The 20258-nt window shown below is 40.9% G+C and overlaps 1 protein-coding gene across 1 annotated transcript in view; it reads left to right on the top strand.

The window, feature by feature from the left end:
* Positions 1-17539, top strand: part of LOC111587515 (WD repeat-containing protein 49) — a 39503-nt gene extending 21964 nt beyond the window's left edge. The window contains exons 13-18 of the mRNA XM_035942565.2: positions 1299-1429; positions 7422-7523; positions 7761-7826; positions 11803-11993; positions 13988-14185; positions 15116-17539. Coding sequence (XP_035798458.2) covers positions 1299-1429; positions 7422-7523; positions 7761-7826; positions 11803-11993; positions 13988-14185; positions 15116-15340 — 913 coding nt within the window. The 3' untranslated portion in view covers positions 15341-17539. The remainder of the gene's footprint in view (positions 1-1298; positions 1430-7421; positions 7524-7760; positions 7827-11802; positions 11994-13987; positions 14186-15115) is intronic.
* Positions 17540-20258: the final 2719 nt, after the last annotated feature.

Here is a 20258-nt window from a genome sequence, read left to right as displayed (position 1 = left end):
TTGATCTCACCTTGATGCACAGTAAAAACAGACAGCAAGTAAAACCCGGAGGGCGACCAAGGTGAAACTGCCCCCCTGCAGAGTGAGGTGCCTAGGGGCTGACAAGGAAGACCCCTGCACAGGCCTCTGCACTGACCCCAATGTCAAATCTATCAGGCAGCAGAAGAGGTTGTTGAGACTGGAGGACATTTGATCATGAATGTTTTTAGACTACGGGCACAGACAGGAGTGAGACAGGAGGCCTAGGCTGCTATGGACTGGCTCGCCTTGGGATATCTACCTATCCAGCAGTGAGAGTGGAGAGAAGTGGAGAGCAGCACCGTTCACTACCAAAGGATATAAGCTGTTCATTAGCCAGGGATGGAGCACGCTGGGTGTTTGCTCATGCAACCAGACTTTGTCATTTTGTTGCGTTTTATGTCCCCATGAATCTAGGAGATGCAAAGAGCCACAAAAGATTGTATTTAAACTGGGGGAATGGAGGAGGAAATGGACTGAGAAACAAAAACAAGTTATTTCTCTATATTTATTGGAAAATAAGACAACTTAATGCAAGCTTCTTCTCAAAAAGTGAGGCCTGCCGGTTTCCAAGATGCACAGAGGCCAGGTCTAGACGAGAACAAACATCCCCAAACAGCTCACTAGCTGCAGAATGGGCCCACTGGGGACCATGAGAAGGGCGCCCTGGCTTTAAAGCTTCAGGTGGATTAATAAGTGGCCACAGGTGCACCCAGTCACTCAGATAAAGGCTGCTTCAGAGGGACAGCAACCTGGAAAGTGGGAGAAAGAGACAAATACACTTACAAAACCTACCACCACACAACTGGCCGTAACAATGTGCTTGTATGGTGGTTTGTAACTAATACATTTCAGTAATACAATTATGCATTCTATCGAAAGAGTCTCTTTTTGTATCGATGGAGTCTCAATTACTCATACATATCGCTAGCGTTTTTTTGCCCAGCGCCAAGTGAAACCAATGCTAAAGTGCCTTCAACCTGCATTCTTTCTAATGTCCAGCAGGGAGGACTCTTTGGTTGCAAGAAGAAGTCCAGTTGTATTGAAGTCAATAAGAAAATGACCATAACTCTCCCTTGTTTTATCGCCTCTGTTAACATTTTCCTGAGTTTTTGGTCTAAACTGCTACATGACAACGTCCATCTTTTATATACGGTCTATGTGATGGACCAGTGTCTATCAATATATTCAGAAATCGTATTAAATTGACATATGTGGCGTGCTCTCACAAATCTTTCTCAGTTCTCACCACCTCCTTCTGTCTGTGTTTGTCTCCGTAGGATGCTAACAGTTTTCCGTCTGCATTCCTTCTCGCAGTCTTTTGTTGAGCCCTCTGAGTGGAAGGGGGGCGTTGAGCATCGCGGTGATGTTCTCTGTGCTGCATTCCAGCCTCCACAGACTCTAGTCACAGGTGTGTATTTGTGTACACAATGTAAGTGTTCTTTACATTGATTTGTTTTCCTAAAATTACAGAACAAGAAAACGCAAAAAAACGGTTTTTATTAACTAACTGACAATCTTGCACACAATAAACTTGCCTTTGTACAGAAGTGAGTCATTATGTGCATGTTCATGCCTGTAGTTTTATATGCTCTCCTTTCTTTTTGAATTACACATTCGCAGCTTTTTATTAGCAATGAGTATTCATGCAGAAGAAAGAGGGAGATGGAAAGTGGAAAAAAACAAAGGCTTGGAAATTAAAAAAGAATCTTAGGGCTTAAAAAAAAACTTCAGCAAAATGAAAAATAACAGGGAGCAGTTATCTGCTGATTAAAATAAGTGGTGTTGTTATCAAAGGACTCAAGCTCCACACTTCTCTCTCTGCTGGAAATAGCTCTGTGTCTTTATGTGCATCTGTGTGCATGTGTAGGCAGACAGATTTAATGTATTTCAGAGCTCACAATCAAACTGTGCATATGTGGCCACCTCCACAGCCTTGGTGTGTGTTACAAGTCAGAACTTTCTGAACGCTGTATAATATAAACACAGAAGAATTAGATGATTTAAGCGAAAAACAAGGGAGAACTAAGTGAACCGAAACTGATCTAATTAGAAAGTCCCTGTGTGGTTTCAACATACAGTAGATCTATCAGACCCTTTTAAGTCAGTTCTTCCCTGTTGGCCTTTGTTAATGTAAGCCATGCTGCTCAAAGATAGAGTATGTTAGATGTTTTTGGCAGTTCTTTTGAAAATAAATTGGCATTTTATTCCTCAAAGGAATAGCGGTGTACATTTTCTCTAATGGGAGCTGACATTTGCCTCCTCCACACGCCAAAACTTTAAACAAGGAAACCTGTTCGTTAAGTTCCAGCCTGATAAAAATCCATAATTAGAGCTGCATTAAAGGCAAGTAAACTGGAAAGTTCAAGAAGTGTATACATATATATAATGGGGGGGGAGGGAACACATTGATATCTACTTAGATGACAAAGTTATAAATGCTTCTCTGTGTACCTTCCTTTTCTATATTTTTGGTTGCTATTTTTAATTCCAAATCTCTCTTCCCCTCATATGTGTGTGGTCATAACTATGCACTGCTCAGAGAGCGCTCAGAGGAACAATCAGTGAGAGTGCTTCTGTTGTAGTGGTGGTCTTACGCACAACTTTTTAAAAAAATGCTAGGAAAATTATACATTGTGGGAAATGATCAATCAAAATGCTCATGCAGCTGATGAAAGCATGCATTCAGCGATATGAAATGGAAATGACTCACACACATGAAGTCAGGGTAGAGTTCTAAAAATCACACCAGCACTTATTAAAATGCAGGCCGCCTCTAGCTAATGGAGGACTAGATGAGGAGCCTTCTCTCCAATCACACTATTTTTTTATTCCACTTGTGCGTATTCATACAGACTTCGGAGCTTGTCTCCAAAGTTTGTGGGCTTGATTTTGACGTCTTTTTTGATGGTTTTTGTGAACGAGGGAGTTCAAGCCTGTGGTTCTTGGTTACAAGTGCCATGGTGTCACACGAGGAACTCACAGATTTCAACCAGCATTAACAAGGAGACAAAGAAGTTGCGCATTATATGAGCAAAAATCTGCATTTTAACAATATAAGCAGAATTACCAGGTTTGATATGGTCTTCAGTATGCGAAAACAGCATTACTTTGAAATCCCAGCGAAGCGAGGCCCCTTAGTGCTCATCACTTTCTTAGATTTTTGTGCCTGGGGGATTGAACTGGCAATCCTCCAGTCGCTGGTCCACTCCTATAACCATCAAACTACAAACACTCTGCACCCAATTTGCCCCAGCACGCTCTTCAGTTTGTGAAGTTGTATCACTTTGGCTCACGTATTGAAAGTTCAGCTCCAGTTTACCAGTCTCAGGGAGCAGAGCGCCGACATAAACTGCAGACCCTCTACGGCCTTCTGAGAGAGATCAACCCCAGAGATAAATATTGAGAGCGATAAAATGAGGGATGGAGGAAGAGGAAAGGTAGGGAGGGAGAAATGGTTTGGAAGGAAATGAATAGTTGGAGCTGGAACAAAAGCACAATTCGGGAGCTACTTTGTGAACTTGGAAACTTCTTCAAAGTTCGCTCTGCAATTTCTTTGTCAGTGTGTTCGGCTCCTCGCTCTGCCTGCATTCTCTGCTTTTTGCCAGTCTCTGACACCGCTCGTTCACTTCTGTTTATTTTTTACCTCATCTCCCTAGTTTAGCCTGCTGCATCTCAGTCCTCAATCTACACACACACTGCCTTACACTGCACCCTCCACCTCCAATTTAATCCAAATGCCTGATTTTAAATGATGTTTATTAGAGCTCTTGCAGTGGGAGTGAGGGGAAATGAGATGGAGTACTTTTGTGCAAGTTGCACAGCTGCAGAGTGGAGGTTAGTATATGTTAGAAAAACACCGTTATATAAATATACATTGGTATGTTTGTGTCTGAAATGGGACTGTGTGGTTGCCTTTTCCTCACTTAATTCAGAAATTAACTTTGTCAATAGTTGATGGAAGAAATCAACAAAACTAAAGCTATGACTTAATGTTTTGTCAGCAGAGACTTTGCAAGAAAACTCCCTTGATCACTGATTTATGTTTCTTCATAACCTGCTGTCACTCAGCCAGTTGCTTCGTGATATTGATGCCTCCAGATGTCTTTGCAACCTGTCTGCTGAATGCAAATCACTCACTTCATAAATAGTATTGTATTTTCTAAGCTACAATGATAATGTCTAGAAAGACAAAATATTAGTAGAGTGTCTTTATGAGTGATTTGTGTGCATCAGAAATACAACATTTTGGTTTTTAGAGCAGTTTTCAGTCATCAGCTCGACTGGTAAATCCACATCAGCTAATGTCTTGACCAAAAAACTCATAAAATGATGTAATGCATTCATAAATTCCTCCTCCGCTTTAATATCCTGTGTCTTGCTCTCTTCCCGCTGGCCTTTAGGCATATTTGAAAAAAGGGGTGAATCACATTCACATCCCTATTTCCTGTGTTTCCACACCTATCTACTCACATACAAAAGTAAAAGGTGCATGTGAACTATTTGTGTGTGATTGTCGACATTAACTGCACAATTTCTTTCTTCCACAAATTCAGCGGGCACAAAGACGGCATCTAAAAGCGATGACGCATTAGTTTCAGTTGGCAGCATATTTCTTCGGGGTTGCAGTGAGTAATGCTGTTTTCACATCAAAGCATGTGTGCTGCCAAGTTGTGTAGTGGTGCTGCCAAGTGAAAGCAGTGGTGGCATCATGGCCACCAGTGACAAAAGTCAATTTAAAGTTCTGCTTGGACTCGCACATGCTCAGGAGTGTGTGTTTGTGGGTCTGTGTGTGTGCGCGTTAACGTGTGTGTACATGCATCTACTGGTTTGTGTCTCAAGTTGAATCAAGTTGCAGCAGGAACATTTGGCTGATGTGGGACTGAAGCCTCCTCATCCATATTCAGAGTCTTTGCAAGGTTCCGCTTGACTTCTCACACACAGACACTGTCAAACACACACACCACACACACACACACACACACAGACACACACACACACGCACAGCAGGATGCACGTACACAGGGGTCCTGTGTACCTCCTTCAGTTGCAACCCCCACATTTCACTCTCCTTCTTTCCTCCGATCCCTTAATCCTCTGTGGTTGAACACCTTCCAAGCGACCAAAGACCAACTCATCTAAACTTTGCTGGATGGCCCAAATGTTTTACAAATGGAATAGCAGGTGCAGAAACCAGAATACTCCATGACAGCAATGACATCTTTTTTAAGTGGAGGACACTCTGTAAATGTGTATGTTGGGGAGTATTATTACGTGTGGGACAAAAAGTCGTATAAAACCTTGAGTGGCCAGGAGGTGCTGCATAAGATCTGATAAATTAAATGAAGAGATGTCCCTTGAGTTGGTGTCGGCCGGGGCTCAGGACTGCAAGATCAGAAATGAGTGTGGAGGTGTGGGGTTGGAGAGAGGTGAGCTCGCTTGACCTCTGTTGCCCTTTGTAGACTTAAGGCTACATCAGTTGCAATTTTTTTTATTTTTCTTTTACATATGCAGTACAGCTGCCCTCAGAAAGTACATACTGTTTTAAGCAGTATGCATACTACTGGGAAATCCTACTTCGTAATAATCTTGCACTTTAAGTTTTGACCATCGCAGTCTGTAGTACAAAATGAGCTCTCATCTCTCCATCACTCTTGGTAGCTCAAGCTTGTTTAAAGTCGTGAGACATCGTGACATATGTGACGTAACTGTTCAGGAGACTGTGGATCAGAATGGCCAGAAAAGCATGCAGACTTTCATACTGCCAAATCCAACAGGACATGGCAGGACATCTGTGCATTTCTGGTGTACTACATTTCACGTAGTATGTACTGGGACTCTTCTTTTGGTACTATATCATATGAAAGTAGGTTGCTAGTTGATTTGCATTGTGGATAATACAGACACCATAATAAGGAGGAAGAAAATCTGAAATGAGAAACTTCTGCTGTATCACTTTCTTTAAATGCATGACTATAGCATGTTACCATAATTACCACTTCTTTTTATGCACATTTTATTAGTATCACAGTACTGCATTGGGAAAAAGTTAGCGGACAAAGCATAAATTCAACAAAACTTACCCCAAAGTTTTTATGCTCACTTGAGATGGCTTTAGACATTTTCAAAAAAGGAGTTCACGCCCAGAATTAAGCTCAATGACTGATCTGCTGTTTTTGCTCTGATTGTTGTCTTTGTCTCCAGTGACCACAACCAGTATGAGGCGACAGCGAAGTATAAATACAAGTTGTCTGATCCACAACAATTCCCAAAGACTTTATTTCATATTTCTCCTATAGGCCAAAGTTTTCTGTTCTTCTTCTTTTTCATCTACTCATTATTAGACCCATGCATAACATAAGCCATACTGCTGCCTTCTGATGACACTACGCAGCTCTAGTTTATTCACTCCCAGGCAGTTAATGCTCTGGCGACGTTTCGCAAGTGAGCTTCAAATTGGCTCGACAGGTGTGTGGAAACATGGTTCATGTTATGGGAATTAATCTGTGCCGTGTGTGATTGTATATGTCCCTACTTGTATGTCTTCTACTTTCTGTGCATTTGGGCCTATGCACGATACGCGATCTCTGCTATGTGTGTTGTAAAAAATGTGAGGGCTTAGTGCGTCAGATATCTTTTGAAAGTTAATGAATTAAGCCATCTGCATCTGAAAGCTCGACATTGTGTAGATGATTCAGATATCCATACTCACTCATTCCCTCTGTCTTCATTGTGCACGCACACACACACACACACACACACACACACACACACACACACACACGACATGATAAAAGTCGCTTGAAATACAGAAGCTGGCCCTGGGCTGCATGAATAATGCAAGCGGCCCACTCTCTCATAAACTTTATACCTCCTATTGCTCACACACTCTCACCTCCCATCGCCAAGACACTCCTCACACATCTCATTAACTCCTGCTGTTCGACTGTCGAACCACCTGATGAGATTTCGGCTTTATCTGATAAGCACACACACACACACACAGACATTCACACACTTTCTTATATATAAGGCAGATTAACTGAAATGCTCTTTCTCTTGAGGAGAAAGTTAAGGTTTGAGTGGTGGAACAGATGGCAGCTGGGGACAGATGTTGAGCCTTATCATCTTTAAAGTGGTTTTAGTGGCTGGTTTGCATGCCTCAGCAGCAAGAGGAATGTTAAAAGTGTGCGTGTAGAATGACAAAAAAGTTTTTTGTAGTTAGTTTACATTTCTTTTGAAAAGATGATGCTTTCTTTTGCCCTTGGCGGGACTCAGAAAGCTTGTAAAGCTTTTACAGTGAAATTTCCTATAAAACTGACTGCCATAAAGCATAGTGAAATTTTAAGAAAGCTTCTGATGTGTTGTGACTTTTTGTTTTGTCTCACCTCTGATGCATGTAGGAAGCTACGATGGAGAGATCATAATGTGGAACAGCAGCACAGAAAAAGCTTTAAAGAGACTGCGACCGCATGCTGAACATGAGGACAACAGGAGGAAGCAAGGTCTCACTTTAACAAACAAAAGCAAAAAAATCAACTTATTCTATAGTTAAATGGTTTTATTAATTTTGCATCTTCAAACCAGGATATACAACATTAATTTTTGTCACACTAATTCTAAATTTGACCTGTTCCTCTGCCTTTGATCTGACTCATTTTAATTGTTTTCTTCTTTCTCTTCATTCTCTGGCTTACATCTGACCTTCCTCCTTGATTCTCATATTGGTTTGAATGGCAAAGACAACCGCATTGCCATCACCAGACTGTTCTTCATACCAGGACGCACATCTGCGACTGCAGCTACAGGTGCAGTATCATTATTACAGTCACTACATACAGCGCCATGAAAAGTATTTAACCCACTTGGACGTTTCCTCCTTTTGATGCTTTTCAAAGTTGAATCATGGTTCATTTGATTTTCCTTTTCTTAAAGGATCAACAATAAAGACCTTTTCATATCAAAGTAAAAATGGATTTGTACAAAATACTGTCAATTAAAATAAAAGCATGAAGTGAAATGCAGCATTAGTATTCGCTCCCTTTAAGTCAGTATTTAGTAGATTCACCTACAGTCACAATTATTACATGAAGCCTATGTGGGCAGAGCTCAATCAGCTTTGCACATCTGGACAATGAAATTTTACCCCAGTTTTCTTTGCTGAACTGCTCAAGTTCTGTTAGGTTGCATGGAGATCGTAAGTGAACAGCCATTTTCATGTCCAGCCACAAATTCTCAATTGGATTGGGTTCTGGTCTCTGACTCCAGAATATTCACCTTCCTGTCTTTTAAACCATTTCCTTGTAGCCTTGGCTGTAAACTTTGGGTGATTGTTTTGATGGAAAACAAATCTTCCCTCAAGTCTCAGTTCTCTTGTCGACTGCTTCAGGTGGTCCTCCAGGATTTCTCTGTACTTGGCTGCTTTAATTTTGCCCTCTGCCTTTACAAGCCTGCCAGGGCCTGCTGCTAAAAAGCATATCCTCATCATGATGCTGCCACCACCATGCTTCACGGTGGGAAAGGTGTGTCTGTGATGATGTTCCCATATGTTTTTGGTGTCAGCCAAACTTGGTGCCGCTCTGATGGCCATAAAGCTTAATTTTGGTCTCATCAAATCAAAGAACCAGCTGCCAAGTCTTGTAACTCCTTCAGAGGAGTCATAGGTGTCTTGGTGGCCTCTCTCGCTAGTCTCTTTCTTTCACGGTCTTTCAGTTTTTGAAGATGGCCTGCTTTAGATAGATTTATGCATTTGCCATATTTCTTCCATTTCTTACTGATGGATTTACCTGTACTCCAAGGAATATTCAGTGACTTGGAAATTTTCTTTCATCCATCCCCTGATTTGTGCTTTACAAGAACTTTTTCGCAGAGTTGCTTGGCGCATGTGTTAGTTTTAACCATGAGTACCGATTCAACAGGGAATGGACCTTTCAGGTACAAGTGTCTTTACACTACAATCACTTGAGACCATTTCATTTATTGTGTGACTTCTTGTGCTGGTTGGTTGCACCTGTTTAGAATTAGGTGAATCACTTTACAGTGAGTGAACATTTATGCAATCATTTTACATTTTATATTTTTAATTAATTGACATTACTTTGAAAAAATATGTTCTCAGTGCATTATGTAAGAGTCTTTTTTGTAAATTCTTGTCAAAAAAGCCAAATTAATTGACACACAATTCCAAAATTGAAAACTGTTAAAAGGAGAAAACGTCCACTTGGAGTGAATACTTCATTTAACCGTCTAATCCTTATCAGAGGTTTTGTCACAATTTCTGTTGATTGTTGAAGTAACGGATTGGAGATTACATAATGTTTGAGAAACAATGTAAGGCAGCGTTGCCTCAGGAATTTTCCCAAAATAACAGTAGGGATTACATGTCAAATTCTATTTACCATATGAATTCTGTATTTTTACTTCAGGGACGCTGTATTCAAAATTTATACGCCATCTTCCCAAAAAATGTTTCCAGTTTTATTATACTTATAAAATGTTGCCAAATCAGAAACGAGAGGGAGTTACAGCCTTTTTGTTTTGAGGTTGAAGCCCATTTAAACATACTCGGTATCCTTCTTGCATGAATACTTTACAGTAGTTGGAGCTGCTATCTGGGAGCCTGCATATCTAAGAATTGTAGCTGATGCAAACAGTGAAGTTACATTAGAAAGCTGAAAGAACTCTGCAATCAAAAGCTTTTTTTAAAATACAAATTACACTGCATATTCAGTCTAGTTTTAGATGATGAATACATAGATGCGCATTACTTTGTGTTTATTGTGTTTGCACATTATAGTGACAGAAAGGCTGTGGGTATCTTGTGCTAAGATACTGTACTGTATTTACACATCAATGATTCTTTGATGTGGCAAGTTTTCCAATTTTTAGCTACTTTTCAGATGCAGCAACCCGAGTTCTGAAGTTTACTTTTTTTGTTTACTTTAACAATACACGAGGTTGCTTGAGTTTTTAAATACATTTTGATTTAGTCTGCTGCTCCTGCTAACTGCTTGGTCTGTGCCAGCTGCTCAGACTGACTGTGGTAATGAGGTGTGTGGGTTTGTTGACAAGGTTTAACCACACAGTTGTTGTCAATAGAGCAGTGTGTCTATGGGCTTCAAGAGTGCCAGATGCAACTCATTTAAAGAGAATAACTTAACACCTTTTGGAGGATGAAACCAAAGCAGTCTTGGTCATGTTGTGATCCTGCATCTACTTGACAAAAACTCTGTTGCACAAGGTCAAGATAAATCTGGCTAGACTGCTGTCAATCAGTGATTGTACAGATAGTGAAGGCTGAAAGAATTTTCAGTCTTCTGCCAGGAAGGTGTTGAAAAGATGTTGCTGATTTCTTTTAGGCGTGTTGAATGATTGAGATTCACCTTAGCAACAATAAGGGCATTTAAAAAATATATTATTGCCTCAGAAGGTGTCTTGTGGTATCATGTACCAAGATCCTTCAGGTTTTGTGACCTTCGAGGTGGCCTCAGTGGATTGGATTTGTTTTTCCAGCACATCCTACAGATGCACAACTAAACTCACATCTGGGGAATATGGAGGCCAAGTCAACACCTTGAACACTTTTTCATGTTTCACAAACCATTCCTGAACAGTCGTGCAGTGTGGAAGGGCGGATTATCCTGCTGAAAGAAGCCAAAGCCATCAAAGAACACCGTCGCCATGAAGAGGTGTATGTGGCATCTGCAAGCATGTCTTCTTCAAAAGTTGCATCCTGTTGCCATTTCCTTCCCATGTAAACATGTGCCACATTGGCCACATGATGTAAAAGAAAACGTGATTCATCAGACCAGGCCATCGTCTTCCATTGCTCCATGGTCTAGATCTGATGCTCATGTTTCTGGAATTGGGATGTTGACAGTGGATCTTTTGGGCTCTGTGGGTTGCATGTTGGAGCCTGTGTGACTCTAGCTTATTCTGGTACATCCAAGTGCTCTTTGTCATACTCCTCAAGCATTTCCTGAGCAGTTTTTGCTGTTGCATTTTGCACATTGTGGTGCTTGGGGAGGCCACTGCCATGCCTAAGGTTTAAATAAGAAGTACCTGTCAAAGTAACATCATCATAAAAGCCAGGACCCAAGGTTTACCAACATTGTTACTACGTTGGAGCAAGATGCTGAAAACAGCTTCCTCCTACCTGAACTCTCTCATTCTGCTCTACACTCCCTCCCACTCACTACGCTTGACTGATAAAAAGTGCCTGATATAACCACCACAACAGGGACAGTCGATGGCTAGACTCTTCTCCTCTGTGGTTACCCGGTGGTGGAACAAGTTACCAAACTCTGTTCAATCTACAGAGTCCTTGTCAGTCTTTAAGAAAAGACCAAAGACCCAGCTCTTCACTGAACACCTTTGCACTTGACAGACTGAAAAAATCCCAAAACATTCCTATTACCTCCCGCACTGCCTGTGGGCACCAAGGCGAACTTGTTTCATGACACTTATCAGGTTCTCCTGACTAGATCCTTGCTTGTGTTGTTTCTACTCTCAGATGTGTGTTGCTTTAGGTAAAGGTGTCTTCTAAACGAAATTGTAGAATTGAATACTTTTTACTTGCTAGTGGTTATAATGTTATGGCTTCTCGCTGTACATTTACAAAGGATGAGAAATCCACATTCTGGACCCCATATCCCCCCTCTGATGGACTTACTAAACCTCTTTCTCCCATTTGCCTATTAAACTTACCACAGACACAAACGTTTGCAGTAACAGGTGCTGGTGGTTTCTCCAGACATTTCTGTCTCTGCATTTTTTTTTTATCAGGTGGTGCAGATTTGGTGTCCTGTGGTGGTTCTGGTGTGGTTCAGCTCTGGAACACCCAATATGGTTGTCTAGTGGGACAGTTCACAGCTCACAACAAGGACCTGGGGTCTATTGTGATGACCGTCAGCCCCTGTGGAAAATATTTAGTCACGGCTGATAGGGAAGGAACAATCAAGACGTGGGACATGAAGGTAAGTTTTTGTAATGGACCTGCACTGTATAGAATATGCTAGCTGCAGGTAACTGCACCAGTTGACACTAAAATTGAAAACTGCTCAATGGAATTTGTGTATACTGTAACAAGAAGAGGAGAGAGACTGAAAACAGAAAAAGTGATGGAGAGTTGTCAACACACAGAACGAGGGACAAAGCTCAAGAGACTGACTGTAATAGACAGTGAAGAAAGAGCAAACCCTCGGTATTTCCATTAGATCAGGCTTGTTGTTCATTCTAAAAATGACAGCCCTGTCTGTCATTTTGAAGCCTCAGCAGCCTTGTAGAGTACAGCCAAGATGGTCAATCATTCAGAAAATCTCCCCTGATATATTAGCAGAAAGAGGTAATGTCTCCGTCCACTTTGGGGTTTCACTTATGAATCAGATTGATATTGTTTGCCTTTTGAATTGTCTAATTTTTAACAGAAATACATGGAGTTATATGTGAAAACAAGCAAATTAGCCTTAACATTTTAAGGCAAGTCATCTCTATTCGAAGTGGACATTGCCCTTAAAGAGTGTAGCTAGTATCAGTAATTTCATCCAGGTTCACTGACACTTTATCAATTTATCACTTTATCAAATGAGCACATCAAGTACGTCACATTTCTTTAGCAGCTGAAGAGTTTCTGATACCTCAGAGGGGCCTTTTCGACTTTTTGACTCTGATTATGGAGACTTGGATCTTGCTATCGGTATGAGGCGTAGCTGCATCACTGTCATGCTCATAATTGCAGTAAAAGAACACCCTCTCGGGTATTATTGCCACAATATTCAGAGCTCAACTCTCTGTCACAGTTTATAAGAGGGCATGAATTCAGATGGGTACGTCGCATTTGGCTCCCAGTTTAATTTATGGAGATTTATGTATATATGTAGCAGGGTTGAAGAAGTTGGGCAAGCTCAGTGCTCTGGTAGAAATCCTGTCCTCCGGCAAATTTGGAGCATGCTTTGGAATCAGCTGGATGACTAACATGATTGCACAGTATAGTGTTGTGTGCTCAGTCACAGGACTTCTCAGTTCAGTCCCGGGTCTCACCCTAACATGACGCATTATATAGTCTGTGTAAACATACTTTACCTTACCAACTGTCAAGCTCTGCACATGTTGAAGAGGTGCTCAGGCAGCGGTAAAGAGATGATTGTGTTACTTTGTGTGACCTTCCAAAGCTAAAAACACTATGGCAAAAATAAAAGACATTGATTAAACAATGTGGCTTGTCCAGTTATATAAGATGCAAACTTCATCATGTGTAGTCAGCTAGGTTGTTTTCTGCAGTAGTGATGCGCAGTAATTAATATCGGCATCAACTTTAGCATTGACCAATAGAGGCTTTAAAATAAAATGTAATTTCCTAGTGAATGTGTACATTTCAAAAGGGTGGCCAACATGATAAGCAGACATAAGGTTATGTAGTTTCTACTCCAGGAGAGGGAAAAAGTGCATATGTAGAAGAATCGTAAATGAGTTGGAATATATCAACAGAAATCCAATACTGTGCAACTCTAATCTATAGTAGCAATGTTAACATCATATTTCCAGTGTCAAAAAAGGTATCATTGAGTAACATTACAATATTTAGAGATGTTACAAAAATGTCCTGTTAAGGACTGGCATGTCTGTTGTGTGCAGCTCTGTCTGGCTCCTTATTGGAATTTGGGAAGCTTACACTGAGCAGCCCCTCACAAATGTACTGCTAATACTAATTCTGACAGATTTTTTTTCTTGGGAAAATGAAAACACAAATATTAACACAGAGCTCTAACCTCTGTTCCACGCATTTGTGTTTATGCATGATAAGCTAAATACCCAAACATAACACAAGAACAGTGCTTTGTGTGGATCATGATGGTGAGGATGCAGGCCTCTTTTCTAGGAACAACATCTTCAACTTAGTGTCCATATATTGCATACTAAAGACCTTTTAATATTAATTACTTGACTAATATGTCGCTGATCTCTACCTTAGGATTACTGTCTTAAACCAGATGAAAAGGTGAATAAAGAACTCCCAAAACTACTGCGCAGTTTTCGCCCGCATCTCGATCAGGTGACTCACCTGGAGACGTGTTTACACGGCGACAGACTCCTCCTCCTGTCTTCATCGTCAGACTGCAGCGTTGCCCTTAGCGACCTGCCTGGAGACACCGTCGGTCTGTTCGGACAGGTAAACAAGCACACAGTTCATTTAAGTGCACTGCAGTTGCTTGAATCACACAGACACAGCCCGCCTCATTTGAAATAAATTGTTTTTCGGATGGAGATATTGTTCAGCACCACACTGTCAAGGTAACGGCCTCAGATCCTCACTGTTGAAATGTATAGCGGTGCGGGCTGCCTCTGATAAAGCCTAACCTCCCACTCTGTAGCGTGCTGGTGGGTGGTAGTATCCGGTTGATGAAATGGATGTGAAACCCAGCATCAAGCCACGGTTAGGTGTGTGTGTGTGTGTTTCTGTCAAAGGAGACCCATATTAAGTTAGCCTGGGGCGGTGTCTGCTGAGTGTTGCTTCATTTCAGTTTGCCTCAGGCCCACACACACATGCGCTCACACACAGTCACACAAATGTATTCATACAAATCTACCGAAATGTAAAGAAGAGCATGCACAAATGAAAGCGAACATGCATGTACACCTACATACTCTGTACAATAGAATACAGCATGAAAAAATCTGCTGGTTTTCTTTCTATATGCATGAACTGCTCCGTATAAATGTGTGGTTTTGTGTTGCTTATTCTTTTAAAGGTATTATGAGACATTTAATCTTCTCACATTACTTCATTAGACACTGTTGGATTCATATATTTTCTGCTGTGTTTAACAGGGGGTGAATTCTGGAAACAAAAGACAACATCCATATTCAGCGTATCAGGTTATCAAAGGATACACTGTTAATTATGAATAAGTTCCCGAGCAAGGACAAAATACAGAGAGAGTAATTCACATTAAAGAGTTTCCCACTACAATTTAATGAGTGTGTAAAGCTTCATTGAGACCAGACTGCATGTTTATGTTTCCAAATCCAGATGACTGCTGTTAATCTGTTGAAACATCAAGGTCACGAGGTCATCTCCACTGATGTTTGTCATGTGTAGGACCACTGGTGCTTGGAGAGAGCTGGACCACTGCATGGACCGGAGCAGGACCAGAAGGACCCCAGAGGGCGAGAAAACACCAGACTGGAAGGAAAGAGATCACCTGCAGTGCTCGGAGACTCTAATACTGACCCGGGACATGACAGCGCTGCAGAGGAAGGACGGGTGAGGGTAAAAGATGAGGACTGTGAGAGAAAGATCGAAGTGGACACAAGAGAACCTTGATGCAGGTGAAGATTCGCTTACATTGCGCCTTATTTGCAGCAAATTCAGCTTCATCTTCACTGTGTTTTTCCAGGAGTCTGCACAGTGTTTTGGAGCTGATGTGTCTTCACATGGTCTGCTGTGACTTGAATTGGATGTCTGAGGCATTCAGTCTTTTCTTGTATGAAACAAAATCATTATTATTTACTCTAAACCATGAAAAATAGTGATGATAGTTCACAAAAGGAACTCAGACATTGTCTGTCATGAAGGCGCAAGGACTTGAGTCATAAAAACACTGCTAAACTGTAGCTTTTTCACATAATATTTCCATGCCCGAGGACAGTGTGGTGTGTAAGCGTGAATAGTCAAGCTGTAAAAAATGAAATGGCATTCCAATTCTGTGATTCTTGCTTTTTTATGCTTAGAAAATAGAAAGAGTTCAGCATAATTTCAGGGGATTAGACTGGTTTCAAACTGATTGCACTGCAGTGACATAAGGGTTAAGAAAAGTTGAGACGGTCTTTACTGCACTTGCCAAAGTCACTCTCCTATTCATGGCCGATACAGTAGCTTCAGGCTCTGCAGAGATTCAGCAGCACAAAGAGGAAACTCTGATTCTCGGGTTTTCCGGATCTGTGTCATGGATTTTCATGTCATGTCATTCTGATGGGACTCGTATGAGTGAAAATATGGAATAGATAAATTATGTTATTATAATAATTACACTAATCTGTAAAGATGCTGACTGGATATGTTTTTGGTTCATTTTGCTGAATATCTGGCTGTATTTATGTCATGTTGGGGTGTGCAGTCTCAAATGTGGGAGGTACAACAAATAGACGGTTATCAAGTAACTGACAAAAAACTAGAATAGAAAATAGCACCCATCTTTAGACTATGTCACAGTGTATTTGTCTTGATGTCCTCTTGCAGTTTATATTTCTTGCTTCATTCACGTTTTTAATTATCTATACTCATACTAGACATAAAATAGTCTTCTTTCATATTATACTATAGTTTGATGTCAGGAATTGATCATATTTGTGTAAAAATTACGTTAAATATTTAGGTTCAATTTAGTGTCTTCATGCTGAGCGCAGAGCAGCCTGAGCTTCAGATTTACTGTTAAGAAAATAACACATTTGGATGTTTTATGGTAAATTAGGTGGTAAACCAACATGGAAAATCAGCAAACAGACAAAAAAATATTTTTTTTTCTCCAAAAAGCCCATCCAGAGTCCAGTTGGTGTACTGTAGACTCTTGCGTAGATGCCTCACTCCATAAAGGTTTGAGTAATTACTTTGACCATGAATGTTCAGCCATAACCTTTAGGAAGAGTGCAGAAAAGATAATCTGACCTTTAAGTTTGGATTTTTTTGGCATATCCTAAGTAACTACAACTCCTGGAGAATCAAGATGATGAGATACAAGTTCAGGCATGGCAGCATTTTGAGCTAAATTTGAATGTCAATATTCTAACATGCTGACATGACAATGTTAACATGTTGGTGTTAAGTTTGTGTAGTGTTTCCCATGCTCACCATCTCCGTTTAGCATGTTTCAGTCACCACCAAGTACATGAAACATATCTTTAGTTTTCTTTTTTTTTTTTGTATTAAATCATAAACCAAAGCGATGTACAAACTGAAAATTTGACCTGATGATAGTTTTAGATGAAATAAAAACCCACACTGCTGGTACTAAAATGAACACTGAAGAGGAAATTTGAGCATCTAAACCAAATTACATCATAATCAGCTCACTCAAAACCCCTAACGTTATGGTGTGGATGTAAGAAATGTAAGAAAATCATCAAAATCCACAATATGATGTTTCAGTCTGCACCAAAGTGGTGGACTGGCCGGCTGGCAGATCTAACATTGTCATGCACAGAGCCACACTGCTCCTGTGGCTAAAAATCTGTCCAAGGCTATCATCAAAATGAAAATGAGAGTTAATTGCTGGAATGAACACAATTCTGATATGATGTAGCATAATTTCTACAAAGATATCGGTATAATTAAGTCTTTTACAGTAATGTGGCTATTGCCATTCAGGGCGCTGCGGCAGATCTAAAGTGTTTTGTGCTTTTCTTCAGAACCAGTGTTCAGGCTCTTGTTAAGACATTTTTACACATAAAGCATAAAGATGGGTTAGTACAACTCAAAATCATGTCAAAAATAAAGATATGTCTTTCTTAAGGCACATTTACATTGGAGGTTGTACTGAAAGATGTTCTTTTCAAGTGAAGAAAAAGATGTTCTCCAGTGGAGTGCATGGGTTTCAGTTAGTACAAATTATATGACTTCTGTGAGAGACGATGAATTATGCTGAGCTGTTAACAAAGGTTGATCAAACATGTTTGCCCCTTTAAAGCTGTTTAACAGAGGTGGGTGTAATATTTAGCTCTAACAAGGGAATGAAATTTTTTAAAATTCTTCTTATTAAAGCCTAAGTTCACAAATTACCCTTACATGACGGTAAAAATGTAAGTAATCAGAAGAATAATGTAATATTAATCCACAATGGAGTAGTTTCTGAAGGATAATGAAAACGGTAGACGTGGAGAGGAGAGAGAATTTAACTGTCTCTGTAAGCCCAAGGGCAAGTCAAATGACAAAGGACTCCACATTTTAAAAGAATAACCAACTTTTGAAACACCTGAAAAGTGTGAATGGGAGGAAATGTGCCCGCCGTGACTCTACAGGGGCAAATCAGTGAGTGAATCTCTGTATGTGTGTGTGTGAGTGTGTGTGGGTGTGTGACAGTGAGTGTGTATACTGTCCTGAGATCATCAGAAAAAAGTTTGTGTGGTTGATTTGGTGGAAGGTCCAATTGGCAAGTGTTGAGCGGGCTGCCAGCCAGCTACTGGGCATGAGGTGAGGAGAGGCAATGGCTTTACTCCATCAGCAGCTGAGCGTGTGTGTGTGTGTGTGTGTGTGTGTGTGTGTGTGTGTGTGTGTGTGTGTGTGTGTGTGTGTGTGTGTGTGTGTGTGTGTGTGTGTGTGTGTGTGTGTGTCTGTGTGTGTGTGTGTGTGTGTGTGTGTGTGTCTGTGTCTAAATAGCCTCAGTCCATCAGAGCAACCATTCACTACTGAGCGAGAGTGTCAGGTCTGTTCCCCTCGCTCCATCACTATGGCTATGTGTGTGTTTGCGAGAAATACAGGAGTCATGGATATCGATGGGTCTGGCGGCTCTGTCTAATCTCCGCGGCAACACAAAGTAGTCCAATGTCCAAAGGAGGAATAAGACATGCTGCCCTGTGACGCTCACAGTGCAGGGTTGATTCTTTGTGTGTGTGTTTTTTTTAATGCAACCATAAAGATCACTTGAAATTCTAACAAACTTGATTAAATGAGTGAATATAGGGAGCACATCTAATAGCCAAATCTGTCGGTGAAATTTAGACGTCGTTAAATTTAACTCCACACACATGCACACAGTGTGGAGGTGGAAAAGCAATTTCGAGCAGGCAGGTTGATTTTGATTTTAATTGGAGCCCTCGCTGTGAGTTCCACCTGTTATTGTCGACAGCCAGCAAACATAAATGTGGAGCTGACAGTCCTGCAAAAACTCCCTCACTCGATTGAATCGAAACTCTTATGGCCCAATCATCAGTCCCTCCTTTGAGTGCTTTTAATAATTGGCCGAACAGTTACACTACAAGGTGATTATTGGCTGCATTTAGCAACATAGGCTTTATTATGTATAAGATTTTTGAGGTTGTGATACTGACTCTTCATTATCAGGTTACTACACATCCTACTCCTTCATACATGCCTGCCAGTATGAAGATAACCTTGCGTGTAATTGTGTTTATCTACAGTTAAACCGGCTGCCTGCTTCGTTGTAAGTGTAATGTGCGTGTACTGTACACACTCTAATGCCTCCTTCTTGTCATTATCACACCTCCTTCCAAAACCCAAAGCATCTCCGATTCCACTGACGGAGCTAGAGGTCATTATCATTCATGTAGGCTGTGCAGCACACACACACACATGCACACACATCTCAGACTGTCAGAAATAGAAGCAGCACACACCAACGCAGTCACACACTTAGATACGCAGTGGTACATTACAGCCACCTCCCCTCCTCCTCCTCTTCTTCATCTACAATTCAGAGTAGGTCCAGCGTGCAAATGATGTGCGCCCAAAAAATTCCCAATTAATTTTATTCACTGTGTGTAAAATATGGGGCCACTGCACAACTGTTCTGTATTGAAAGAGTGGAGTTAAATTACTAGGAAGTGGGCTGATGATGCTGGCCTGCCGCTGCATACCCCTGAGCATATGGCAGTGTTAGCATTTCAAATTGAGTTACACGCTAAACAAGCAAAGCAGTGTGCGAGTGCTAACTCATCTGTTTATAGCAGGGCATGCCTTGTTTGTTCTCTTTATGTGTGTGTTTGGGTATAGATTTCTACTGTTTGTGTGTGTGTGTGCTTCAGTTTCTTTGTCTTAGTAATATGAAAACAAATTACATTCCTGTGTGTGGGTGCTTTCAAGAAAGTGTGTGAAGGTATCTGTGTGTCTCCTTTTTCCAGGAGTTTGTCTATGAGGCTAAACACTCATCATGTAAATCAGTAAGCTATTAGGAGCTGGCTCCTCTTCCCCTGCTTTCTTATGAAGATGAATAAGAACCGAGCCAGTGATAAAGGAGAGAGGAGAGGAAATGAAATGAACTCTGTGATTAAAGTGCACTGCTATAGGGGCCTCCCGGTGCACTGTTCTTATCTTGAGAGAGTGTGTGTGTGTGTGTGTGTGTGTGTGTGTGTGTGTGTGCTCACAAAATTTGTATTCCTTTCAGCTTCAGTTTATTTTAATTTGATAGTTTCAGTCATTTGGTTGGTTTTTAAGATGACATTCAAGCTGTGGAAATCCCATCGCACATCCACACACACTCTGTAAACATTCCTATAGTGTGCGCATGAAT

This window comes from Amphiprion ocellaris, chromosome 7 (assembly GCF_022539595.1).
Source record: "Amphiprion ocellaris isolate individual 3 ecotype Okinawa chromosome 7, ASM2253959v1, whole genome shotgun sequence".
In the NCBI taxonomy this organism is placed as follows: domain Eukaryota; kingdom Metazoa; phylum Chordata; class Actinopteri; family Pomacentridae; genus Amphiprion; species Amphiprion ocellaris.
Note: the sequence above shows the minus strand (reverse complement) of the source record. Positions and strands in the feature narration are given on the sequence as shown.